Genomic DNA, 26,742 nt, shown 5'->3' on the forward strand with positions numbered 1-26,742 from the left:
AAACATACAACTCAAAAGTATGGAAATTTGTTTCTAAAAGTATACTTAAGTGGACATTTCCAGTGCTACATGCCACAGAGTGCAGCGTTAAGCTCTCCGAAGTACATATGTATGTACATACGTAGTATGTATGTACACCCAGATGTATGTATGTACACACGCCAATGTGTGCGTGTGTTGAAGACCCGAAGATTTTCTAACCTGGATAAAATATACATCACATCAATATATCGCCATGCAATGCTGAGCACTTGAACTAGAAGCCACTACAAAGATACAGCATACTGGATACAGGGTACAGGGTACAGGGTACAGGATACAGGATACAGCCAACATGTCGCTGGTCCACACGTTTCTCGGAACCTGGGAGGTAAGCAGCAGTCCCCCAAATCACGCCTGGCCTGGCTGGTGTTTCACATGCCCCGGGCCCCGTGCCCCATGCCCCCCTTTTTTTGTCTATTGACAGATTGTCTGCTGCACCTTCGAGGAGAAGCGTGAGCTATCTGGCCTAGAGGGGTATGTATGTTGTGTGCGACATTGACATTTAACTTTCTGACACCTTCTGGAATTTTAGAATCAAATTTCGCCTAGACGATACCAGCGATATTACTTGGTATAATGATTTGGTCAGTCCACTTCCTGAAACACAAGACTGCGGCACTTTCTGCGACTCGGCGAGTGTTTTATTTAGCTGTGAGACCTTCGATGTGCACGAGACGAATCCCCGTCTCGTGTTTGGAGCCTTTGCCGGCCACAGCATTGAGTTTAGCGTGAGTATTCTCCAATCACAGTCCCAATTCCAATCCCAATCCCGAACCCGTACATATGTTTAGTATGTAAGTATAGTCTAGGCGGATTAACTAACGCTGTCTTAGGTTTACGTTACCTTTTAGACCAACACCTTAACACCGACTGATACGCTGGTGCTCAGTTGTGAGAACTGGTACGCCGTCGAATGCAAGCGACTGCAAGACGGCCAGGCTGCCGGTCAGGAGAAGCAACTGAGCTTTGGCGAAGCCCTGCAGGAGTCCTACTTCAGCGATGTGATGGTTAAGAGCGCCAATGGATTGGAATATGCCCTGCATGCCTCCATTCTGCGGCTCAACGGATTCGACTGCAGTATGTGCGTTAACAGTGCTCCGGCATCATCGCGACAAGTCGTCAAAAGTGCACCTGGAACTGGACCTTGTCATAGCGGACCAAACACACCCAATCCCAATCCGAATCCAATTCGAATTTCCGTGGCCCACGCCACCGGCGATGATGAGCACCAGAAGTCATTGCCGCGCCTGAATCTATCGCCCATTTATCTCCAGCCCCCCTGTGATTTCCAGACTCTGGCGGGTCTGGGGGCCCAACGAGTGCACCAATTCAGCAGCAGCTTCAACTGCCTCAGCAATGGCAACGATTCGGAACCGGCGATCAGTGCAGGGGGCACAGGCACGGGCCTGCTCAGCGTCGAGTGCGGTGGTGGCATGTATCGATTTCCGCCTACCTCACATTCCGACTCGCACCTGGAAACGTCGCAGTCCCACTGCAAGAACATATTCAATTTTTGTCAGGATCTAATAATACAGCCAACCCCATCCCCGTTGCTGCCTGCGGGCGGATTGAGCGCTGGCCTCGCTGTATGCAGCATTAGGCGACCGCCTTTGTCGCCGTATCGGGCCCGCAGCCCTTCGCCGTTTCCCAGCTCCATGGACACGCCGCCGTCGTCCCCACTGACACCGGTAGGCGTTCTGTGCAACTTGCCCACTTTCCTCTTGAGCCCCATTCTTCACTGGCTGTACACGGAGTCCATGCTCCCGGACCTTGAGGAGGATGTCTGCGAGAAGCTGATAGACTTTGCCGAATCGCAGCCATCGCTGACTAAACTGGTAGAGCCAACGCGCAAGTACCTGAGGCTGATGAAACTGAAAAAATGTAACTAGAAACCAAATATCCAAATGTCTAAACAACCAAGCTCCAGTTTCTGATCTCTGATCTCCAATTGCAGTTGTTGTCAACGTGACTATGAATCTACATGGGATCCTTAATCGCGTTATACAGTGCATCAATCCCGTGAGCATCTCACACGAGCCTGCGCAGCTGTGTGTCACGTTTCAGGATGCGTTGCGAGAGTGTGCCATAGGTAAGAGAGCGGCAACATACCTTTCAGATGCCACAGATCAGAGTTCCCAGCTCACTTTTTTAATGTGTTCGTGCGATTGCCAGGTTGCGCGAAGGTACTGCAATTCTGTAATATTTTCATCACGGATGCCACACATATGACGCGATATCAGAAGAATGAAATTGTCAAGTATATCCGCACCCGTATTCCAATTTTCATGTCACAAATACAGCAGCTGCTGCGCAACGTGCTCGGTGTCTTTGTGGGACTAACTGTCGAGGAGAAAGCCGAGCTGGTGAACTATCTAGTACCTGAAGTGAGTAAACAGAGCCGAGCCACATTCCATTGCATTCCTCCCCTACACCACTGACTCGTTTCCACAGATTGAATCCACATTATTTGTATTAACTGCTGTGATAGAAGAAATCAAAAACTCGTTGGAAATTATGTGCAAGGTACGTACCGAACTTTGACTGATGGAATGATTGATCAACGCTCTCTCTCCCTCACTTCCCCTTAGGACCTTAATTGCTCCCATTTGGAACTGCCACAGCAACAGCAGCAGGCAGATGATGCTATTGTCATGCAACTGCACTATGTCGATCCGGGCGGCGGTGAACCTTCGGTGCCACGGCCCCGTCGCGGTGCTCCCGTGGGTCTTACACTCTACGACAATCACCACACGGACAAGAAGCGTCTGAGCTCCGCCGAGAACGATCTGAAATTCGTTCTCTACATGTATGAAGTGCGGAAAATGCGTGACATTTACGGACGGATTGTAGCTGCCCTTGAAATAATCAATGATAAAAAGTATATAGATATATGCTGGATCTGTCTCGACTCCCATTCATGCTGCCATTTCATTTCTGTCTGTCTTTCCAGAACGACATTCTGCGACATGGATTTCCTAAGCAAGATTAGTACAATTAATCAAAACTTAGAGCAGCTGATTGTTGACATTCCCGCATATATTTTCATAGTCGAGAACATGTCTGATCGCCTCGATGACAAATTGGGCTGGAAGGAGTTTAAGTTTTGCTTTAAGCTGGCCACCAGTCAGATTGTGAGTAAATCAATAGATGCCATAGATGCGATTAGATGGATGATTCTCTTTCCCATGTACAGAACGGCGTTATCGCAAAGCTTCTGGATCACAAGAGTGCCCTACGAGACGCCATCAGTCAGATATGTATGCTGGTGCACAAGGAGGAATTCACGCAGTCTCTTATTGAACTGGGACTATTGGACTCCAGTGGCTCCTCCAGTGGGGAGGCGAGCCAAGATTTGAAAATGGCCGATCATGAAAATAACCTGAATGTGAGCTTGAGTAATGCGGAACAGCTTCGACTCAATCAACAGCATTATTATGACTACAAGAGCATTAAGGTTTGCACTGCACCGATCACGGATAGCTTTATCCATTTTCTTGATCCCTTTATCGTCTTCTATCCCTTAGTTAAATCTCATTCGACATCTTTGCGAACCACCGATTGCAGCCAACAGCAATCTGTCGAAGAACGCACTCCGCTTGTTGCACTCCACCCAGCTGGCGGACATGGAGTTCGAGGTGCACACGCATGCATCAACCGGAAATGCGTTGGACACAGAGGCCACGCCGACATCAACATCAGCCTCCACCGGAGGAGGAGAACCTGCGTCATCAGCTTTGCAGGTGCACAGCTTCAAGGCACATCGCGTAATTGTCGCTGCTCGATGCGAATGGTTTAAGAAGGCCCTGATGTCTGGCATGCAGGAGTCAATCAATAGAAAAGTCATCATCACGGACACCTCGCCGGTGATCTTTCGCCGCTTGCTGTTGTACCTCTATGGGGCACCAATTGATCGTACGGTGGGGGCCGAGCAGGTCTGCGAACTGATGCTATTGGCAGATCGTTATTCCATTGATGATCTAAAAGTAAGTGGGGAATGGAGTCACCATTCCACCCGGGTGCATCCGTCCCTAACACACTCTCTGCTTTAACAGGAACTGTGCGAGAATACATTGTACTCTCTGATTGACGAGGACTCGGTGGTCTGTCTTCTGGGCATTGCGGATAGATACATGGCTACTGCTCTGAAGTCGAAATGCCTCTCATTCCTATCCCAGCATTCACAGCTCACCAAGTGCGAAATATTTAAGGAATTGCCGCAAACCCTCCAGGTGAGAGCCCCCCCGCATTGAAAGCCTTTTGAGTTAACTGACCTCTGAACCTCTTTCCATTTTAGCTAGAGGTAATGGATCTAATACATTGGTTCGGCCGTGTTTCGGAGCCTTGGAACGATCGTGGATTCAAGCCGCGCAGTAGTTCTCGGCATAGCCTCAAGAGCCCCTCGAAGCCACGTTCGCGATCCCGAAAGTCCTCGCCATCCTATATGTGACGCCGGCAAAGCGCCACTGAACACACGACGAATGCCAACTTCTTGTGATAATTCTAGAAGACTTCGGAATCGAATGAAACGGTAGTCTGTAAGGGTGACACGGATGGTAACATGGTAACAAGAGGAAGGGCTATGGCTTAGTCAGATGCCAAAATAGCAAACAAAAAATTACGAAAAGGTGTGGTTCACAAGGCTAATATGTACTAGGACTTTCACTTTGACTCTGGTCTCAGTAGCATAACTAAAAATCAAGCCAAAACTCAAAGGGAAAAACCGGCAAAAATTACCTGATTTTAAAAGTTTTTTATTTAGTTCTCTAATATGTAGATAGAAATAATTTGATCACTCGTATTACTCGTAAATACATACATACATATGTAGGTATTTATATACTATTGAGAACAAAAAAGACCGCGCAGTATAACATTTTCTCTCTAATTAATTGATGTACGAGTGTATATGCAACAAAAAAGAAAATTTTTGATAAATGCAAGTGATCTTTGCGCAAATAGGTATGGTATTGTATTGTGTACGTCTTCGACCATAACACGCACACACTAGTATTTTATTCGCATTGGACGGACCACTCTCATGTTTTTCGCTATGAGGTTCGATTCCGAATGTGTTTGTATTTTTGACATTTACTATACATCTAGAGGTACCATATATATGAATGTGTATGTATGTTTGTATTCAAAATAGTATAAATTATAGTAAAACTTATGAAATTTGTGTAACATAACATGTTAATATTGCTATTACATATATGTATGTACATTATGTTACCGAAACATAGCACTCAATTTGTACGACTCGAAGAGCCCATGCAAAGATATCGGCGTTTGCCATAAAATGTGTGTATTACCGAAGACTATACAGTACCAAGATGTGGCATGAAGGACGGTACCAAGAAACTCTTCTATGGCGTAGACAGGGGCGCGTGCGGGGCTTCAGTTCTCTTTTAGGCTATCCCTCGCATGTGACCGTGGCCCACTGCCTACCCACTCGGGTTCGGCCACTCAGCTCGTCTGGGTCCCAAACTTTTCTAGCAACAAAATGTACATATATTGTACAGTCTTTGGTACTACACGACTGGACTGGACTGGACTGTACTGGACTGATGGGTACCGTGCTTGATTCTTCGGCGTGTAACGATCTGTATCTGTATCAGTATCTTTATCTATATCTGTGTATCTGTGACTGCTTTTCATTTGATTTGGGGGACCCTCTTCCAAAATGTGCTCGCCTAGTACTTGTAATCTGATGGGTAGATAGAATCTTGTAGTTCTGAAACTGAAAATAACTGAAAAACTGAAATTACAATGCAGCTACATTTAGGGTAGACTAAAGTGATCTGAGAACTAATCTTATTGCTAACAGAAAACTGTACATAGATTTGGTATTTAAAGCACTCGATTACTTCAAATATATGTAAAACTGGACAATGCACGTGTACGTTTTTATATGTAATGTACATACTTAAATAGATGCATATGTATAACGGTCAAATAACAGCTAACATAATTAATTAACAGATTATTTTCAACAATACTTCTTGTACTTGATCCTTGATCCTCAGTGTAACCTACGATTAATGATGACTTCAACGTGTACAAACATTGTGTTTATAGTTATTTAATACATTTCTTGTTGTATTTTTGAAAAAAAAAAACAAAACACAAAAAAAGTCTTATTAATTCTGAAAATAAAATAATTTAAAATCCGTGTGTACATCAAACTATTGTGTGTTTTTCGCATAGATCTGGTTCGGCTGAATGAGCCATATAAAAGTCTATTCCAGAAATAGAGGAGAGCATAACAGGAAGGGAGGTGTTGAAATTTTTGAATTTAGTGCTCTTTGGCGCCAAAGGTAGAGATGAGCCACGATAGGCGATATATCCCTACGTGCACAGATGTCCCGCTAACAGCAGCGGTGTTGAAAATATCGCTCGCAATGGCCATGGGGGGGGGGGGGGGCAGTGGCAGTCCTATTGGAAGGGACAGTGGCTCTTGCAAGGTATATTCATTCATCATACATATTGTGATATAATGATTTAATTAAGCCATCGTCCCAATAAGAAAAAAGCTCAAATTAAGAGAGTACATATGCATATGTGCATGTATAATAGATCCAATAAGTTATTACATTAAACTTTCATACTTATTGTACATACATACACACATAGAAACATCCCCTTTTATGTATAATCCTTGCTGCTCATTTGCTCGCGACTTTTCGTACCGTACCGTACCCCTTCCAGTTCCGTTCCGTTCCCTTTCCGATTTCGTTCTTGCTTCTGACTTCCAGCGGAACAGTTGCGGGAACTGTTGTTGGATGCCTGCTGCCTGCTGTAGCAGCTTTTCCACAGAAGTGCGAGAGATACCAAAAACCGAGCGGAGCGTTTTCGCTCATTCGGTTTTGGCGCTCTGCTCTATCTTTCTCTCTCTCTCTCTCTCTCTCTCAGTTTTTATTTTACTTCGTTTTTCTCTGTGGGCTGCCTGCGCGCTGCATTTGACCGCGACTCAGTAGCAAAGGAAAATCCATTTTCCATTTTTCTAGACGCGGACACAGGCTCTGAGTATCGTGTGCGGCGGACGTCCTTGTCCTTCGTGCGTCGTTTGCTCGCACTGGCTGACGGTTTTTGGTGAGCATAATCAAAATGGATGAAAAAATGAGAAAGCCAGGATGAAAATTAACAAAAAAACAAAAAAAATTATCCGCTGTCGTAACTGGATTCTGAAAACTTGCCAATACGTCTCAAAAATTCGCTGATATCGAAAAATAAATAGAAAACTAATTAAATAAAAGCTGTGCTGCCTACGAAGTGCATTCGGAGTGTGATACAATTTTTTTCTAATTTTTTTTTTTAGAAATTTTTGTGCGTGTTAAGTGCAACAAAAAAATAATAAGAATACGTGGAAAACGAATCGAATCGAGATTCTTCGAATGAAGAGGAAGACCATCCACAAAAAACCAAAACCAAAAGCAAAAGCAAATGGGAAAGGCAGCGCAATAAGGCAGAAAAAATACTTTGCCTGTGTGTGCAAAAGTGAGTCTGTTCTGTTCTGTTCCGTTATGTTCTCTTCTGTTCCGTTCTGTTCTGTTCTGTTAGTTGTGTGTTAGCATTGACAGTGAAAATTTTTGTTGTGTTGTGAGTTTTTGCGTTACAGTTATGCCTCCTCTGGACGTCTTTTGAGTGGAGGATGTGTGTCTGGGATGTCTTACGTATACATACATACAAACATACATACATACATGTATGTACATATGTTTCTTTGAAAGTGTTTATGTTGATGTGCGCTCGTGCTTTAAAAATTGTTTCAGTTGGTTTTTTGGCTAAACAATTTGTTTTGCTTGACCCAGGAAAGTACACGGCACATACACCCGTACACACACACAAATACTCATGTCGTGTGTGTGCACACAACTAAACAATATGGTATATAGAGTTCCGGGAGAAGTTGCTATCCAGCTGGTTCGTGGCTTTATGTACATGTTTATGTACATACATACATACATACATACATACATATGTACGCGCACATGCATATGCAAATATTAAATAACCAGTGAATCTATGTACATATGTAAAAGAACGATATAGTGCTTTCTATTCTTTATAAATTCAAATTGAGAAAAGTCAAACTTACAAACATACATACATATGTACATATGAACACATGTATGCACATAGATACGTAATAACAGTGGGAAAAAGGAGAGAGAGGAGCGGTAAGGGGCCAGCAATGTTTGCAACAAAAACTGCTTCGACGACAGCACTGCTTGCTGGAGGCATAACCAAAAGGAGCACCCCGCCTCGCGCAACTCCCCTCCACTCCACAGCTAGTGCCTACGCTGCCAGAGTGTTCGCTCTATAAAAAGTAAATGTAGATGTGCTCAAAAATTGTTTTGCGCATTTTGGGCTGTGGGATGGCTTGTCGGATGGCTTTGAGCGGAGACAACTTCTCTACTCTACTTTCTGCCTGAGCAAATGTTCTGTTCCGTTCCGTTCTGTTCTGTTCTGTTCTTGGTGCTGCTGACATTGTTGTTGTTGTGCGTTTGCTCAGAGCCCGACGCGGACACACACACACGCACACACACACAGAAAATCATCATCAATTACTTAGTACCCCCTCCCGCCACCCCTCTCCCACGCAGGGCAAAAAAAGGAGAAAAACCACGTAGTATGCTATCTGCTGCGCCTATCAAAGCTTTTTGTTGCTCGGGCGGGCTCTCTTTTGGCTCGATGTATGCGTACCAGCTCACACACACCCACACATGCATACATATTAGAAAACACACACAAAACAATCCGCCTAGGAGCACTGCTCCGCTCTGCTGTTGTGTTGTGGCGCTGATACTGTACTATTTTAATTTATTAGCCTGTACATACATATGTACACATGATATAGTACATATGTACAGATCTGTATGTACATAGATTAATGTGTGAAAGTTGTGTGAAAGTTGTGCGAAACTTGGTCGGCGGCTATTGATACTCCTGATACCTGACAGGAATCAATGTTCTTTACGCTGCGATCATCATTCAGGGTTGTTTTTGTTTGACATTTGATACAGACATACATACACATACATATGTCTGTTCATATGGATCGCCTTTGTAGCGATCATTTAAAAATGAGTCATTTCATTCATGTGTCACGAAATGCACATTTCCGTGCTGATATTTAGCGTGCAGGATCCTTTTCGAGACACCACCATCGTCTATCTTTAGGCGTTCTTTGTGCTTTACGATCTGTTCACACCAGATGTTTATCCGCACCGGAAATGGGATAATGTATGATGTACATATGTACATATACTATGTGGGTGTATAGTTATGAATAAACTCAATCAGGAGTGGCATCCATATGGAGTGCATCCATATCTGACAGAATTGGTAACGTAACGCCGCGGATCTAATGCCCAATACTTCATATATCACGCCAGAAAATGTTAGACAGACGGTCCAGACAGATATGCAATTCGCAGAGTTTTGCAATTTTGTGGCTCAACCGCGAAAACCGCTTCTGTTTTTTAGAACCGCTCATTCGATTATTGCCATCTTTTTTGGTGAACGGAAAGGCCCATATTGCATAATTTGGTTTCGAAAACTTTTCAGTGGCATTTATCGACATTTCCGCTACATACAATATAGAGTACGATTCAGCGGGGAAGAACAGCGTTGTTAAGTGTTCCTCGGCTTTAAGGGTAAATCCAGCTTGAACCAGGTTTAGGATGTGCCGTAAAGGCCGATGGATGGGTAGGGGAACCCCCTCAATCCGTAATGTTGGATCGAAAAGCAGTCGCAAGAAGTTACTCTTCGGTTACCGCGGTTATCGGCGCGATGGAAACCCATGGAAATTGTTGAATTTCCAATGGGAATACAAGTAGCAAGAACATCGCTCGTAGCCCCTCAACGGGGTGGCCTATCGAATGCAATTGCTAATAATATCGACGGCCAGCCTTTGCTGCATTCATTCTTTGCACTTTGTTTGTTCATGTTTGCCATTGAACACTTAGCATCCCCGGGGATCAAAGGCCAATTATGATGTATGTTTATGCGCAGATGCACATACATACATTTATGACTGGCAGCGTAGTCGCGTTGTTCAATTACCTCCTTCAGCCTTCCCCCCTTCGCTCCACGCTCCACGCTCCACGCTCGTTCCTACCATCCATTCACATCCCCTCCACATCCATTCCACCCCCGCCCACCTTCTTCGGCCAAACACCCTACCATTCCCTACTTACCATTCGGCATCGACATCGGCATCGGCATCGGCATCGCGGTGTGTGTTGTTTATCTTTGTTTTCCTTTGTATGCACACGAAATGTTTTTATTCAGCTTTTCTTTAAATGTGTATGGGTAGTCTGCATGTATGCAAATGTGTGAATGGGTGAATGTGTGTGTGTGTGTGTGTGTGTGTGTGTGCGTGCTAGTGTAAGTGCGGCCATAAGTTCTGTAGGGTTCTGTTCTGTTCTGTTCCGTTCCGTTCTATTCTCCTCTCTTGTATAGTCTTTGGTATTAAATTGGCCTGGCCGGCTGGCTGGCTTTTTGTATTTATTTATTTATTTGTATACCCTTGCAGGCAGGGCGGTGCAGAGCAGAGCAGAGCAGGGCAGGGCAGGGCAGGGCAGGGGCCTTAATGGTTTTGTTTCGGTCGCTGGAAAAACCTCCAAAAACCACCAGAAAAACTACATACGAGTACTTTTTGAAAACGAGATTTCATTTGAAAAGAGACGCCAGGGGAAGGAGTGGAGTCGAGTATAGTGGCATTTTGAAAGGCTAGAACATCTGCAGAACATCTAGAACATCTAGAACATATGTACATATGTATGTACATATATCACGTATACGTATAGCCTTTGGCACTAGGAGACCTACGAGACATTGCTTACCCAACACACAATTTCGTGTATGGGGTTTTTGATCTTTTTTAAACCATTAACCGCTGTTTGGGCAGCGGGGTATCCTGCAGTCGAGACATTTCTTTTGCACTCCCAACACACACACTGACGTTTGCACGACTGCAAATACATACATGCCTATATATGTACATACATACGTGTACGTTATAGCATTTACGGCGTAATTACTCACTCACCCACCGCATGAATCGAGACGGTCGGACGAACCGAACGAATTTACATATCTACACACATACATGTGTACCTCTGGGTGTGTGTATTTATTATTAAGTTGATGAAAGTTGATTCGGAATCTTCTTACCATACGCTGTCTAATATTTGAACTCTTTGAACTGTTCGCCCTTTAAGCAAGTTTCTTGTTTCTGCATCTTGACAAACGGCCTGCTCGTCGATTAACGTGGGCTAAAGGACATGGGATATGGGATATAGTAAGCTGTAGATGTAGACTGTGTGACAGGATATCCAATGTCCTGAATTCCTGAAGCTAGCCAAACCAAGTATTTGAATATAGCCACCCCACCACTGCACACAACAAATTGTACCCAAATCTTTTTCAAGTGACTTTTTATAAGTCACTATATATCAGCAGATTTGTAGCTCCGCAAACGATCGCCAAATGAAGTCCACCAACACAATGCATCATGCATCAGGTGCCATCTATCATGTTTTGAGTGCTGGTAAACGACTGTGAGACACTATGATAATCGCTTCAGAACCTGTCGATATTGTCTTCGAAGCACCGCAGGATATCTGTAGCTAAATTGATGATGTATTATTGTTATGTCAGCTATCAAAATAGGCCAACAGCAATGCATCATGCATCATGCATCATGCATTCCAACGCCTGAACTTCTGCACCAATCAAGTGCGTTAGCCAGCGAGCAATCCATCACGTATCCCTGATCAAGTTCAAGGGCCGTAAACGCGCCCATTGAGCGCCCAGCTTGTGGCCCTGAAAGTTAGGCTTTCGATCACTCGTTACTTAGTCACCTATCGATCGTTTGCAGGTCCATTCACGTTAGTCCACGAGATTCTACTCGCTGCTTGTTATTTGTTCGCGAGACTTCAGTCATCGCTCTCGGTTTTGTCTCAGGAAATATGTATGTACGTACAACGTATATACATATGTAAAAGTTATTTTGTACATACTCGTTTGTATGTGTATGTTCAGCCTCCGTCTAGAGTTTATTTATTTATTTGCATTCGCTTGGCGCTTATTCTCTTGGTATCTGGGAAAAGTGCGATTATTTATTTTTCGAAACTTAATAATTTCGACAGGGTACACTCACACACACACACACACACACACATGTACATCGGTATGTACACACACGGAGAAGCGCGAAGCAAATGCAATACCGAAAATTGGATCTAGGAAGGAGCCACAGCCACAGCCAGAAGTCCGATTTGTAATTCGTTGGCCAGTCTCAGAAGAGACACTAGCCTATGCCCATACACATGCACACATACATATATACTGTACATACTGTATATACTGTATATACTGCATGTGCTTGGTTGTATAATACTTTCTTCTGCTGGCGAGTACATGGCATGTACATTTTCCCATGTAAACGGCGCTGTTTTCGGTTGCCTTGGAACGGAGTGGAAGGTGGGGAAGGACTTAGCCCCCTCGGAGGGCTTAGACAATGGGGAATCGCAGGGTAATTCGTTAACAAAGCCCCGCTGCTTGGGGGAAAGCTGCACAGCAAACACAAGAGGTACGGGAGGCACAAGAGCACAGCGCGTAATCGCATCAGCTGCGCCGCGATGCATTCCATTGCACTGCATTGCTCGGCAATCAATATCAATTTAAAGATAAGCTCCTGCGAATGCGAAGGTTCAAAAGCCTCTCAGCCCTTGTGTATGGCATGCGTGTAAGCTGCAGGCACTGGAAGAGCTAAATGCATCTTCAAAGTCTGTTTCTTCTAACGAGTACTCCTCGAGGACGAGCGTATGTCCTCCGCTCGGTGCACCCGCACTTAGCCCTGTACTCAGCCCTGTACGTACTCGTAGCGATAATCTCCATCCATCTTCTAGTGCCCCTGCCTGCGTTCATATGTACCTGCAGTAGGTACACAGTGGAACACAGTGCTCTCATGCTCTGATAAATATATACTTGTGGGTAGATATGCGGATCTGAAGTTTAGGATTAGACATTTTTACTTTAGTTTGATTATCCGACGCATGCTTTCGCCCCTTGTTGCAAGACTTCGCTCGAGGGACCAAAAGGGTTTTCTACGGCGGGGTTTCAGCTCTCTGCTGCCTCCCTACAAATACACAGTCTTTGGCGACGCTCAACGCAGGTCGAGACTGGCGACTGGAGACCCTTCTGGGCCGGCTAGGTCGGAAGATTGCAAAAAGATATGCATGGCTTGTGCATGATTCATTTGGTTTAGCTCCTCTGAGGCTAGTCATAGCCCTATGTTTCGAGAAGGCACCAGCATACCGAAGGATCATTGAATGAAGTGAATCTCGCTCCTTGAACACCCTTCCCTTGTGGAAGGTGGAACGGAGAACTCTGTGACGAGCAAAGAGGTGAGGAGCGGGGAGTGGGTATACACTTGTGTGGCGCACTGTCCACCTGATGTTGTTTCAGATGTTTCTTCAGCAGTGTGCTGCGAATTGGGGCAAGCAGCTGCCTCTCAGCTTCCTCGGTAAATACTCGTGGCAGTAAAACTTGAAACTCGATTTCGAGCTCTAATAATTCGCGTTAGCTTTCTAACTTCATGTCCTGTCAGATGCTGGGAGCCTCGCGAACTTATTTTTGGATACTTGTTCGTTCCTCCCGCCTTGTGCTAACTCTCGCACGCCGCCATTCCCTTCCTTCCGCACTTTTGCCCACCACCTGTCTCCCTCTGCCTCTCCCTCTCCTTCTCTCTCGCTCTCGCTCTCGCTCAAAAGAGAGAGGCTTTTAAATGTGACTTTTGTCATGCATTTGTCGCCGGTGCTGGCTGTGTGCTGCCCTTGTCGTCGTCGTCGTCGTCGTCGTCGTCACTGGGCCGGAAGTTGGTTTCAAACTGTTGGCAAATGAGTTTCCGTTTGCGAGGGAGGTTTCCTGCCCAGCCCCCTGCCCTGCCCAGCCCTGGCCTGCCCAGCCCTGTCCTCGTTATTATTGTTGTTGTTGTTGTTGTTGACTTGCTGGCCTGCCTCTGGGTTTTTTGTTCATTTGCCGCTACACACTTGCACAGTTAGCAGAAGTTTATTAATTTGCTTCGCCTTGGGTTTGTTTTGTTTCTATTTCGTATAAATGGCCAGCGCGTATGTTTCGCATTTGTGTGTCAGTTTGTGTTTAAGGGAGCTCCCTAGATCTGTGTGTGTGTGTGTGTGTGTGTGGGTGTGTGTGGGTGCCTCTCTTTTCAAAAAGAGAGTGGAGGGGTATACTGGATATGTGCCGAAAGTGGATGCATGTGACACCGAGGATATATCTATATATATCCTTGATCGGCCCCAGCCACGCGCCTGCCCATTCTCCCGCTCTCTCTCTCCCTCACACACGCTCTTCTCCGTGCAAAGACTGTAGGCAGCGGGTCGCTAAAACAGATCTGAAGCCCCGCACGCGCCCTCTGAGAAGAGCTTTGCCTAAACTCTGGGAAAACTCACTCCCATGGCCGGCAATCTGTGCGTTTGCGCAGTGATGAATTAATTCACTTTGTTGGTTTTCCCTGGACAGAGGCGCAGGGACAGCCAGGCAGCCAGGCAGCCAGACAGCCAGGAAGCCAGGAGGAACTGCCACAATACTGCCTGATGCCAGGCTCTAGTCATATTTATGGGCGCCCTTTACGTACCCCTTTAGCCCAGTTGTGCCCCAGATGTAGATGCATTAAAGTCGCTGTCGCGGATGCCCGCCCCGACAAGGAACACATAAATGATTGATTGCCTGATTGATTGAGTCATTCAATTATAAACCAGGCCAATTCAGGTCATCTTCCGTTCCCGTGCCCGTGCCCGCTCCCGTGCCCCTCTCCGTTGCCTCCGACTTCTTTTATCGTGTCCGACGATATTTTAGATTACGCGACCTCGACTCCTTGCAGCGTCAGTGCCCTCCCCACACACACACACACACACACACACACACACACGCATTTGTCAGTCTATATATGTACTTTTGTACACACAACCATGACGTCGGTTCAGCTTACATTCAATTTGCATTCATAAATGGATCTTTCATGTCACTCGATGCTGCCGTGGGTGTCGCAGCGTTTGCTGCATTTTCCTGTTTTCAAAATTTGATTAACGAGAATTCCATGACGAGTGTCAGGGCATGCCAGGCCATGCCAGGGGGCAGCATGTTCCGTGCAATGGGCATGGCGTATTGGGACCCACATAAAAGGTCTAGGAAAAATAGCAGAAAAGACAGTACCATAAAGATAGAAATATCGTAGGACATTTGAGAGATTTTCGAAAATTTCTCCATTGGATATCCGATTAAAAAGCGTGCGTTTGCGGGAGATACGGTAGTAGCTGTTTTTACGTATACGTATTACGTATACGTGTTTTCGAACCGATAATTCTTGTTGGCTTTTCACTGGATTTTGTGCTGTGCGGAGCTCCGAGGGTACCCAATGCGCTGAAGGATGTGCTAGACAGAGTTTTGTGGAGCAGCTTGCGCCTTCGGTCGGGTTTGCTGGCCGCCTCCTATTCAGTCGGACCGTTAAGGTGTCCGATAGCGAAACTTGCTTTTCTCAAGGGCTCATGCGAGAGGAAAGACCTTTTCGGGTTTGCGAAAAGATGGAGAAGGAGAGACTACTGGCAAGTCAGTTCCTTCTTACGGCAGGATCTTCCGAATCTTCTACGAATACAGCTGATGCAATAATCAAAGCAATCCTGTGTTTTCGCGCCAAGTTTATCTGGGGGTCAGCTCCATCTTAACCCAAAGTCGAGCACCCGGCCCTCGGTCGCTCACAAATGCTGCTCACAAATTAAAGAGCCGACTGCCAGCCCCTGGCACAACAGCGGAGCAGGCGACTCGACTGGGTTGGAACGGCGGGGCCTCGCCCGGGGAGGGGGCAAGCAGAGGTCGATGGGTCGATGTGGGGAAAGTGCGTGTGCTAATGTCAAAATGGTTGTATGTACACGGACACGGACCCGGACACGCACACGGACACGCACACGGACACGCACACAGACACCCACACGCACAAACAAACAAGTAAACACGCACACAAGCAGCGAAAAAGAGAAAAAGAAACTTGCAGGCAGCCGCCGCCCCCGTGTTTCGTCATTTAATTCCCACTGGGAGCAGCCTGCCACCCATCCAGCCAGTCTGCCACCCATCCTGCCAGCCAGCACTGCAGTGCAGTGCAGTCCTTGCATGGGTTTGAGCCTCTCCTCTCCGACAGATTGCAGCTGCCAGCTATGATCCGTTGATAAAAATAAATAACATAACGTACATGCGTCTCGCTTTGCGTCATTTGCGACGTCAGGAGCCAACAGGAGCTCCTGGGACTGGTCCTGGGACTGGTCCTGGGTTTGGTCCTGGGCTTGGTCGTGGGTCTGGTGGTGTGGATTTGCCGTCTCCAGTGACTCCAGTGATGGGTTCTATTTTTAAACAATCATCGGTTTTGTTTTCGTTGTATCGGTGCACTGCAAACGTGCAACATACGCACATACATACGCACATACATACGCACATACATACGCACATACATACGCACATACATATGTACATGTGTTCAAGTAATTAAAAGTATTTTATGGTACTCGTGGAAATACATGTGCGCACATCCGTATGCTGGAGATTCCCAGAATAACAAAAAAAATAAAAAAATAAATGGAAAAATCAGGACAGCAACTACGCAGCAGTCTAAAGTCCCGTTCGTTACTTCCTGAGAGTGAGAGGTGGAGAGGGAGACGGGAGACGGGAGACGGGGAGAGGGAGAGGGAGAGGGAGAGTGCCAGGGAGAGTCGTCTCCAGGCCCTCCCTCGGCTCTGGGGAGCTCTCCAGCCTCGGCTTCGGAGCTTCTCGAGTTGTCGGCTCTCTTCAGGTCGAGTCGAACCGCGTCATGGGGTGGCGCATCGGCGCACTTGCATGTACATGTATGTATGTGTATGTGTGTAAGCCGGCTGTCGCAATATACATGTACATGTGTGTGTGTGTGTGTGTGTGTGATTGTATGCAAATTTTCATTTTTATCGCTTGACCCGAATAATTGAAAAACAGGCTAAAAATAGAGAGATTTCTCGGTATCAGACGGCATCAACAGAATAAACAAAGGGACAGCTGATTACAGCTTACAGAAATAGTATACTCTGCAAATATGAGAGAGAGCGACCCACTGGGGCACCGGAGCCATCAATCGATCCCTCTTTGTGGGCTACATGTACCTCATCCCCGGGGAGTGGAGTGGAATGGAAGGGAAATGTGGGGGGCAGCTCCCTGCACCCCTCCCTTCAACACAGATCACGACGCACCACTTCAAGGTGCTGATCGTCGAGCCACAGGTCCATGTCCCGGTGGATTTGGCCTGTAACAAGAGTATTCTAGTAGTTTAGCACAGCACTTGGGTAGATGTCAGCTGCAATGCTGCTTTAAATAATATGTAAGCGTTTTGTTGTCCTTGCAGGTCTTCAGCTGCACACGCCGCCCCCTGCTCCAGAGGCGCCTGGCAGAGGCAAGTGGCACCTGGCGAGAGGAGGCCCTAGGAGACATCATCGAGCACCAGCCGCCGTCACGCGGAGGCCATGGAAACGTACTATGGATGAATGGAGGCCCACTGAACATTTCTGAGGAGGGGAGCAGGAGCAGGAACCGAAACCGCAACCGAAAGGAACCGAAAGGAACCGGATTCCCAATCGATTCAGAGCAATCTGAATTCTGAAGTCTGAGATCTGAGGTCTGAAAGGAAGGATATTTTACGGAGCGCCGCGACAGTGTAGGGGCTTCGCTAGTGCTAGTGCGTGCCACTTGGTGGCAAGGGGGCGTGGAACCACCGCATCTGATCGAATCATGAAGCATTGTAAGAAAAAGTCCACCCCTTGCCGTCACCGAGTCCGCATGGAATGGAATCCTTAGACTTTTCTCTGTTCTTCTCTGGTTCTCTGCTTCACAGCAAGTGTTTCCATACACAAGGACATGATGGAATTCGGCTAACTGCAGCAGAAGCACTGCAGCAACTGTGATCCAGCTCGAGGATTACGCAGCAATCAAAATTTAAGAGCGCAACCGAACGCACAACCGCAGAAAGCAATCCGCAATTCAAGTATTCCAATAGCAGTATCAAAAGCGTAGTTAGAGTAGCGCCCAGTAGCCATCATCATCAGACCAGCACCTCAGACGCAGCGACGGCGGCTGCGATACCGAGACCCTAGCGGGTGACGCGGCCATGGAACCTCCCGGTGGGGTGCCGCCCGACAAGGACCGACAGCTAGTGCTCAGAAACTCAGCCCAGTCGGCTCCCGGTTCCGTTCCCATTGTCGTCGCCGCCCCGAATGCCGGACACGGAACAACGTCGGCGGCTGCGAACCCTCAGGAGCAGTCCAGCAGTCAATCCACGCACTTGCCACAGTCCATTAAGCCGACGACACTGAGCCTGCAACCACATGGAGGCGTGCATGCCACGGCCACGGCCACGGCCGCGCAGCTATCTCCATCGGCCGCCGCGAACAACAATGCGGCGGCAACTGCCGCAACGGCTACGAGCAGCGGGAGCGGGAACGCCAACAGCGGCAATAGTCCTGCGCTGGCGTCCACCGCCACGGCCATATCCGCCACAACGCAGGCAGCGACCGCATTTAGCGGCAGTTCCGTGGGCCACCATCACTTGCAGCACCACCAGCATCCGCACGCCCATTCACAGCCCGCAACGCACCAACAACAACTGCTGCATGCACTACCCCATCAGCAGTCCCAGGCGGCGGCACCAGCCACGGCGCCAGCAGCGGCACCAGCAACGGCAACGGCAACGGCAACGGCGTCACACCACCACCATCACAGCTCCATCTCCGGGCCTGGTGGTTCGGGCAGTGGAGGACTGCTTGCAGGTGCGGGCAGTGGTTCCGGAGGTGGCAACCCACAGCAAACCATTGAGAAGCTCTCCCGACCAATGGCCTTCGACAAGGTGGGTAGAGGGATCCCAATACCGATATAGAGATAGACAAAGACATAGACATAGACATATATACAGATGTACGCAGATACTTATTTTTGTATACTTTTATGGCAGATGGAGGTGCTGGTGCGCGAGATGCAGGATCAAGAACATGGTGTACCCGTGCGACAACAGAAAATGTTCCTTACATCTATACCATACGCGTTTATGGGTAAGCATTAGGGGTAGCATCATCATCCACAGCCCATTAATCGTTAATTACTTACAGGATACGATCTGATCGAATGGCTTATGGACCGATTGCAAATTGAGGAATCGGAGGCCCTGAACATTGCCAACCAGCTGTGTCTGCACGGGTACTTCTTTCCGGTGAACGACTCAAAGACGCTGACCGTGAAGGACGACTCATCGCTGTACCGCTTCCAGACCCCCTATTACTGGCCGTGGCAGCACAAGGCCCCGGATAACGTGGAGTATGCCATATATTTGGCCAAGCGATCGCTACGCAATAAACAGCGCCATGCGCTCGAAGACTACGAGGCCGAGGCCTTGTCCTCACTGCATAAGAATCTGAAGGGCAAATGGGACTTTATATCGATGCAGGCCGAGGAGCAGGTGCGCTTGGCCAAGGAGCGCAAGAAGGGGGACAAGATTGTTGGAGACTCGCAGGAGCGGGCCTACTGGCGCGTACACCGTCCACCCCCCGGCCAGTTCACGCCCCTGGAGCCCTGTCCAGTGCCGTCGCGCGACCGCCAGGGCTTCAAACCCAACAAGAAAAAGACTGTCGACGATGTACAGCGAGAGGTCGACTACTTGAGCAAGTCCCTGAACCGAACGCGAATGAAGATGTCGCAGGCCTGCGAGTCACTGGTCTGCTACTCGGAGACCTTCAGTGAATACGACTTCTTTCTGCAGCCGGCGCTGCCCTCGAACCCCTGGGTCACCGAGGACATTACCTTTTGGCAGCTGAACAACACCTTCGTGGACATTCCCACTGAGAAACGAGTGAAGCGGTGGGCCATTTCCATCGAGGAGCTGGTCTCGGATCCGACGGGTCTGCAGGAGTTCACGACCTTCCTCGAGAAGGAGTACTCGCACGAGAACATTCGTTTCTGGATTGCTGTCAACCGCTTGCGTCGATCCGCCCACTCCCAGGTGGCACGGAAGGTCAACGAGATCTACGAGTGAGTGCATCATTTCCCTGTAATTGCAATCATTAATTGATTGGTTGCCATTTTGCAGGGAATTTCTGAAGCCTGGAGCACCCTGCGAGATAAACATCGATGGAAAAACGATGGAAAGTGTGCTTCGCGGTCTCAAGAACCCATCGCGGTTCACCTTCGACTCGGCCTCAGAGCACATTTACATGTTGCTACTGAAAAAGGACTGCTACCCTCGCTTTATACGATCGGAGCACTACAAGCGTTTGCTGGACACTGGCATCCAGCCCTCGTACAAGAAGCGTTTCTTCAATTTCGGAGGCGTCAGCGGAGCCAAGAAGAAGATGACAGCTGCCCTGTCCAGTCAGCCGAACCTGGGGGATGCGGGGGGGTCGAAGGGGTCCAGCAGTGCGGCAGGCGGCACGGGCTCCATGATGCAGGCACCGCCACCCGGCAGCCTGGCACGGCGTCGTGGCAGCGACCGCAGTCTGACGGGCTCAGCGCATGAGCTGGCCGTGATTGGGGTGAACAAGGAGGCAGGTTCCAAGGTACCGCACTCCCATTCCCAGAGCAATCTCAGCGAGATTCCTTTTAGGTAAGCTGGCTTCTGAGGACGCTCGAGAGAGAGTGTGCGAGAGAGTGAGAGAAAGGCTGTGTGCATCTTACATTTATCAATTGATTTATTTATCACTTAATCATTTAATTTGCTTCGATTCTGAACAACCAAGCAAACGCCTAGGCTAGCAGCATTTTTTTCTGGTTCTGTTCTTGTTTTTAAGTCGTTATCAAGCGCGAAGCATTGCGTTTTAATATACATATAGATATATTGTAGTACATAACGTACATATTTACATATTTATCATTGATTTACTTATTTATTTATTGTATTTTCACGGTTCACGGTTCACCGTTCACGACTCACGATGCGTTCGACCCTTATGAACATTCCTCAAAATTCAACAACAACATTCGAACCGAAACATGCAATCCATTTGAACAATTGATAACCGAACAATACCGAAATACGATTATTACTGTGTAATGTGTTACTAAATATATCATACAATATGTCATACATCACACACGCACCACTGCAGTAGCGATTCTATTTATCGAGGCGATATGCCGCAGCCCCATCGCCACACGGCGATCATGGATGTTGGGATCTATGCTGCCTACGGCGGGAATCGCGAAAGTAGTTTACAGGCACTCCCGTAAGACATACATAATTTCTTTTTGATTGGGTTGATTATTCAAATCGCATTATATCACTTGTAACAAACCAACAACGAATTGTTCAAACCTATTTTCCTGTTATCCACAATATGCTAGTGTTTCTCCTCTCCTGTTGTATTGTCGTTCGATCTGCTGTGACCCCTGAACCCCCAACCCAGACCTGACCCAACCCGTTCTTCCATTTGTAATGTTAAATTTTTGTTTGTCGCTCTCTCCCCTTCTACCCCCACACGCGAATACGAATATAATACATACATTAATCAGCTCATTAATGCTCCGGTTATCGCGAATCGCAAATCGCAAAAAGTGCGTGCTCCGGTCCTTGGCAAATCGTAAGACTCTCACGATTGAAAAACCGGTTGCCTATTCAACTAAAATATTTCAATTTGCAAGAGAAAAACACAATCTGCTAATCACCTAATGCACTGTCTTTAGTGATAGCTGGAGCACACAGATCTCATTGGCGTGGCTGAGTATGGTACGATCTCCAACTGGTTGTGCTCCATTATGGGGACTAGATTCATTTGCACCAAATTAAGGGCACTCTTAGAAGCGCTTGGGACGCTTCTTCAGAACTTTCAGAAATAGATATGCGCATCATAGATCTAGGTAGAAAATCTAGAAAACCTCCTATGGTAAATCGTGATCTAATTTTACTTTGTAGCCAGAGCGTAACCGTTTACCGAATGGCAGTAGTCCAAATGAGCCAAGGGTGCTTTCTCACCACAAATTACTTGTCGGTGAAACTAAATTACAGTCCGTACCAAGGTTGGGTCACCGTCCCACGGACAGCTCACGAGTATCTGTAGAAACTGATGTTCTTTTCGCAACCAATGGGGGAGTAGGCGACTCTTCCCTTCCGGCACATGTGATTTATGTAAACCCAAGCCCAACTTTAGTTAATGCTTCGCCCTAAACTGTTTACCATTTATGTTCCTTCCCGAAGGAATCAATATCCCGTCGGACCGCTGTGTTACCCGTGTCTTTTTCCTGGACTGTTTCCAAATACATACATACTCGTACACAAAGTTGCCCATTGGACCAAAACACCCCAGACGAGAGTAACGCGAAGCTCAAACTTGTGAATCCATCGAAAACAGATCCGCAAACGATCGGAAAATGTTTTGTTTTCGATAGCTCGATAGCTGGCTTTTGCGAGCCTTGTTGGGACATCTTTTACGAACCGACTTTATGCTTTAAGCCAGCAAGGTTTAGTAATAAAAGTGAATGAATTCGTTCATTTCCGAATACTTTCGGCGAGTCTTCGTCTTCGGTCATCGTTTCCGGTTGTCTCTTGCCGGCTGTGCCGCGTTTCCAGCGATTGTTTCGTGTTTTGGTCCTTTGGGTGGCGGCATACTATTGTTTATTTGAATGCTCGAATGTTTGCTATATTGTTACATGTTGTTTGTGCATTCCGATGTGCATTCGTTTCTGATCTGGTTCTGGTTCTGATTCTGAGTTTCTCTTGTGCGCTTCCTTCCTTCCTCCCAATGTGTATATTTTCTGTTGTTGTATACATACACACATCACACACATCACATACATATGTATATAGTACATATACATAAACTATTAATGTCACACGCACACACACACACACACACACACACACACACACACACACAAGTATCGTATCCGGTTGTACCCACAGTCTACTGTCTACTGTCTAAAGTCTACTGTCTAATGTCTAATGTCTAATGTCTACCGTATAATTGTCTAAAGAAGCTTCCAATTCCAGAAAGAGCCATAACATTTTGCTATCTTCTCCGTACAGAGAAAACCCAAAGACGAAGTCCACCGGTCTCGACACGTTGGAGTCCACCACAGCATTAGCTGGCAACAGTAGCGCCGTTTGTCCGTGGGACGAGCCGGTGGCCATACTTCCAGCAGCTCAGGTGAAGCTCTCTGTGTGTCCCTGGGAGCAGGATACTGTGACAGATCCAGCGCCGGCGCTGGCAACGGCAACGGCACCGGCACCGGCGTCAGCTCCGGTTGCGGTACTGTCCAAGCAGACGGCTGTCACCGTACAGCCACTACGATTGACAAGGTAGGTAGATGAACGAATTACTCAATTATAAATATAATTATCTATATCTCTCTGTATATAGCACTTCGTCGGACAGCAGTGATGTGGCTGATCGCCTGCAACGAAATCTAGGCATTCGACACCAAAACACCGTCGACAGTGGAGAAACGAGCATCAAACGTCTGACTCCCAACTTTACGGAACAGCGTCGGGCATCCGTGTCCTTCACTCCAAGGTGAGGGAAGCAGTTGTCTTGTGTCCTTTTATGTTTTACGTTAAGTTGTATTTTTATCAGCCGCAGCTCCGACTACCAGTTTGGACGCACTGCCGGTGCATGTCCGTCTACCACATCCACCACGCCCACCGTAGGAACCCAAAGCGCAGGTGTCGCCAGCAGTAATCTCACGCCACTGCAGGCTAGGAGTGCCGTCTTTGGAGGTGCCAGTGGCAGCAGCAGCTTCGTTGCAGTTGCAGCTGCCGCCAAGGATCAACAGCCACTGACTGGCTCGGATGTGGAAACCGAAGTGGAGGAAGAACTAAACAAGCTGTCACAAGAGTCGTCGACATCGGAGTTGCCTGTGCTTGTGACTCCCACACCCACACAGACCCCGCCGCTCATAACAAAGGTCACGCCACCGCCCGAGGAGTACCTCCCCATCCAAGCAGATTCGATGGCAAATTGCTTGCAACAGCAGCAACTCGTTGATAGCTGCGTGACACACGGGAAAGACGTGACTGTGGTAAAAGAGATACAGATCGAACTGATCGAGTCGCGTGCCTACGAAAAAGATCTGGCCGCCACGACGCCCACCATTAAGGTTCTGGAGCTAGTTGCAACTACTCCAGGCTCCTATATCCGCTTACCCTCGGGCCAGAGTCAAGAAGCACTAACAACAACCACCGAGGATGCCGCATTGGCCGACGACGACGAAACGGAGCAAGCAGCCCCAGCCCAGGCGCAGGTACCCCTGTCCGAAGTGTCAGAGGCTTTACAAGATGAGCTTTCACCCACCACCGATGAGTACCAAGAAGGACTGCAGTTTGGCGGCAACGACACCAAGGACGTGGTCGATGACTTTGACAGCATAGATAGCGACATACAGCTCGGCTACATACCGCCTGCTCCCACCCCTGCTCCATCCATGGCGCCCCTGGCTGAGTTGGACGTAGACACGATGGTGGACGATGATCCAGCGGACGAGCCTGCCAGCAGTACAGAGCGTCCGGCAGTGGCAGTGGCAGTGGCAGTGGCAGCAGCGGTAGCTCCCACGGCAACAGCAACAGCAACTCCGACATCCAGCAATGACGAGGCACGCAAGCGCCGCAAGAAACGAAACTCTGATGGCAAAAAGCACAGCTCGCAGGAGGACAAGGATAAGGATGGTGGAAAAGATGGAAGCGGAAGTGGCGGCGGCGGCGTCGTCGATCCGGAACACAATGCGGTGTGCCCCTGGGAAGACGAGTTAGTATACAATGCAATGAGTTTCTCCCCTTACCCCCACCCTGGTTAACGCGCTATCAATGTATGTATGTACCTCCAATAATCCACAGGAACGTGAGCACTAGCGATGGAACCTTCGTGAAGACATATGCCACATTGGGCTACTTATGAATAAAACCAAATCTGTTCAAGACGGTGGTCAACAAGTTGCTGAAAAGGAAGCCGCACAAGCAAAAGTAGGGCCTGGGATAGTGTTTTAGCTTACTAACTAACTTATACATAGTACATATATGTATACAATATGCATATATATGTATGTATGTATGTGTATTCTATATGTATGTACGTATTTGATTCATGAGTGTGTGTACATGTAATACGTAATTGTTAATTGCTTCGTGAGTTTAAGGTGCAGACAGTCACAGTTTCGTTGTTTATTGCAGAAACTTCTTCAACATACAGAAAACTGAAATGAGAAACGTCTATGAGCACGTACCAGATGTACTATATATATGTATGATCTTAGTGTATATGAAGGAACATACTCTTATTGTACAAAAATTACAAATTCTATACTATGTACTCTCTTAACAAATTAAAAATGATAAATGAAAAGCAACGTGATGGCAACAGAGAAACCGAAAGCATCTATAAATCTAGAAATATGTATTTAAAATCAAATAATCCTCCTCCAATCATAATTGGCATGTTTTGTGGTGATCAACTGGAAAACTGAAGAATAGACAACAAAAACGAGAGAGAATACCAATACAAGGATTGTAGACTCGGCAACAAAACAGATAGATCTGTAATTCATTCATGAACCTACAATGCAATATACACATAAATGGAGTTGGAATAACTGAATCCCTATGATTAATAAACAATTAACAAGCCCATTTGGGGATCTACAAAGAACAAATGGACATCCCGCATGTAACTCCCATGGAAATCGTAAGCATTGTTTGAGCGTAGTGCCTTTTGCGTAGAAGTATACACCGACCGTTTAATTTTTGGTTATCCATCAAGACCTTCGGCGTACAGACCGTCGTAGACATAGACAGTGAACTGAATTCAAACAATAAAATTATAGTTCGGCCTAATTGGCTGTCATCTATTTTGTGTGTCAATCGTTTGGTTGTTCAATAAGTTCAATAAGAGTTCAAAATTGCACAAGTTAATTCGTAAAATCGCATATATGTATATAAGTATGAACATACATATGTATTGTTTCATTTCACGTGTGCATGCAACACACTCACTCACGAGCCCCCAGGGTGCAGGGTGCAGTGCAACACAAGCAGCAAACCGCCCAATCACAACTTTTACCAATGCGTCTAGTAGGAGTATTAGGTGCTGGCTGTCCGCCCAAAACAAAAACAATCACAGTAAACGAGCTACGCTGCATAACATACACCGTGCACACCGTACTATGCCATATCTACAGTGAATCTTCAACATGTCGGACATTTCTTTCGCCAATACAAACACACACAAACCATGAATGTGTAGATCAATATAATCAAATAAATATGAAATCCTGGTTGTTCGCGGCTAATACCTTTATATAGATCGATCGAAACAGAAGAAAATCACAAGTAAACCTAAAGGGAAAAACTATTAAAATCTAAGTATATTTCTACTTTCATTTCGGTGTGCACTGTGCATTGTGCACTGTGCATTAGCTACTTTATGTATTTACTGTACTGTACTGTCGAAAACCGCTTGCTGGTAAACAATCTTTGTATAAAATATCTAATATCTGAGCTAATCTATGCGTGAATTTTCAAGTTACTTCAATTAAATTAAAACTAAAACACTCAAAACAACACTACAAAAACACTACAAAAACACTACAAAATGTGCTCTCGAAGAAACACAACACAGAGTTACATTCAGAAAA

General features: G+C 46.8%; 2 protein-coding genes across 6 annotated transcripts; both read left to right on the plus strand.

The window, feature by feature from the left end:
* The first annotated feature begins 128 nt into the window (after positions 1-128).
* LOC6601714 lies at positions 129-4,957 on the plus strand. The gene is made up of 13 exons (XM_002026736.2): positions 129-370; positions 467-516; positions 575-770; positions 894-1,923; positions 1,997-2,131; positions 2,215-2,426; positions 2,494-2,565; positions 2,631-2,920; positions 2,993-3,173; positions 3,236-3,496; positions 3,567-4,025; positions 4,095-4,271; positions 4,337-4,957. Exons 1-13 carry the CDS (start codon positions 335-337, stop codon positions 4,487-4,489), a joined length of 3,252 nt encoding a protein of 1,083 aa, XP_002026772.1. The 5' UTR covers positions 129-334; the 3' UTR covers positions 4,490-4,957.
* A 2,024-nt stretch (positions 4,958-6,981) lies between these two features.
* Positions 6,982-25,477, plus strand: LOC6601713. Of its 5 annotated transcripts, XR_003409025.1 has the most exons (13): positions 6,983-7,134; positions 7,361-7,539; positions 17,492-17,884; positions 17,978-18,985; positions 19,091-19,187; positions 19,245-20,160; positions 20,219-20,731; positions 21,234-21,350; positions 23,147-23,419; positions 23,481-23,633; positions 23,694-24,860; positions 24,950-25,075; positions 25,283-25,477. XR_003409025.1 is itself a non-coding variant. In XM_026991104.1 (12 exons), the coding sequence occupies exons 4-12, from the start codon at positions 18,251-18,253 to the stop codon at positions 25,008-25,010; spliced, it is 4,032 nt and encodes a 1,343-aa protein (XP_026846905.1). In that variant the 5' UTR covers positions 6,982-7,134; positions 7,361-7,539; positions 17,492-17,884; positions 17,978-18,250; the 3' UTR covers positions 25,011-25,276. The 5 variants fall into 5 exon arrangements, 4 of the variants coding, with proteins under 4 accessions (XP_026846905.1, XP_026846907.1, XP_026846906.1 ...); XM_026991104.1 differs by lacking the exon at positions 25,283-25,477 and having other exon boundaries at positions 6,982-7,134; positions 24,950-25,276; XM_026991106.1 differs by lacking the exon at positions 25,283-25,477 and having other exon boundaries at positions 6,982-7,134; positions 23,700-24,860; positions 24,950-25,276.
* The last annotated feature ends 1,265 nt before the right edge of the window (positions 25,478-26,742 follow it).

The sequence above is a fragment of the Drosophila persimilis genome, unplaced genomic scaffold (assembly GCF_003286085.1).
Source record: "Drosophila persimilis strain 14011-0111.01,24,50 unplaced genomic scaffold, DperRS2 tig00000653-arrow-arrow-pilon, whole genome shotgun sequence".
NCBI classification, from domain to species: Eukaryota; Metazoa; Arthropoda; class Insecta; order Diptera; family Drosophilidae; genus Drosophila; species Drosophila persimilis.

What these genes read in the sequence shown, in the direction of transcription:
- LOC6601714 (XM_002026736.2), top strand. Translation starts at nt 335, where the DNA reads ATGTCGCTGGTCCACACGTTTCTCGGAACCTGGGAG. An exon ending in CGTTGGAAATTATGTGCAAG is followed by an intron (nt 2,566 to 2,630) that starts GTACGTACCGAA and finishes ACTTCCCCTTAG; the next exon opens with GACCTTAATTGCTCCCATTT. An exon ending in ATTCCATTGATGATCTAAAA is followed by an intron (nt 4,026 to 4,094) that starts GTAAGTGGGGAA and finishes CTGCTTTAACAG; the next exon opens with GAACTGTGCGAGAATACATT.
- LOC6601713 (XM_026991104.1), top strand. Translation starts at nt 18,251, where the DNA reads ATGGAACCTCCCGGTGGGGTGCCGCCCGACAAGGACCGACAGCTAGTG. An exon ending in AAGGTCAACGAGATCTACGA is followed by an intron (nt 20,161 to 20,218) that starts GTGAGTGCATCA and finishes GCCATTTTGCAG; the next exon opens with GGAATTTCTGAAGCCTGGAG. An exon ending in GTGTGCCCCTGGGAAGACGA is followed by an intron (nt 24,861 to 24,949) that starts GTTAGTATACAA and finishes AATAATCCACAG; the next exon opens with GAACGTGAGCACTAGCGATG.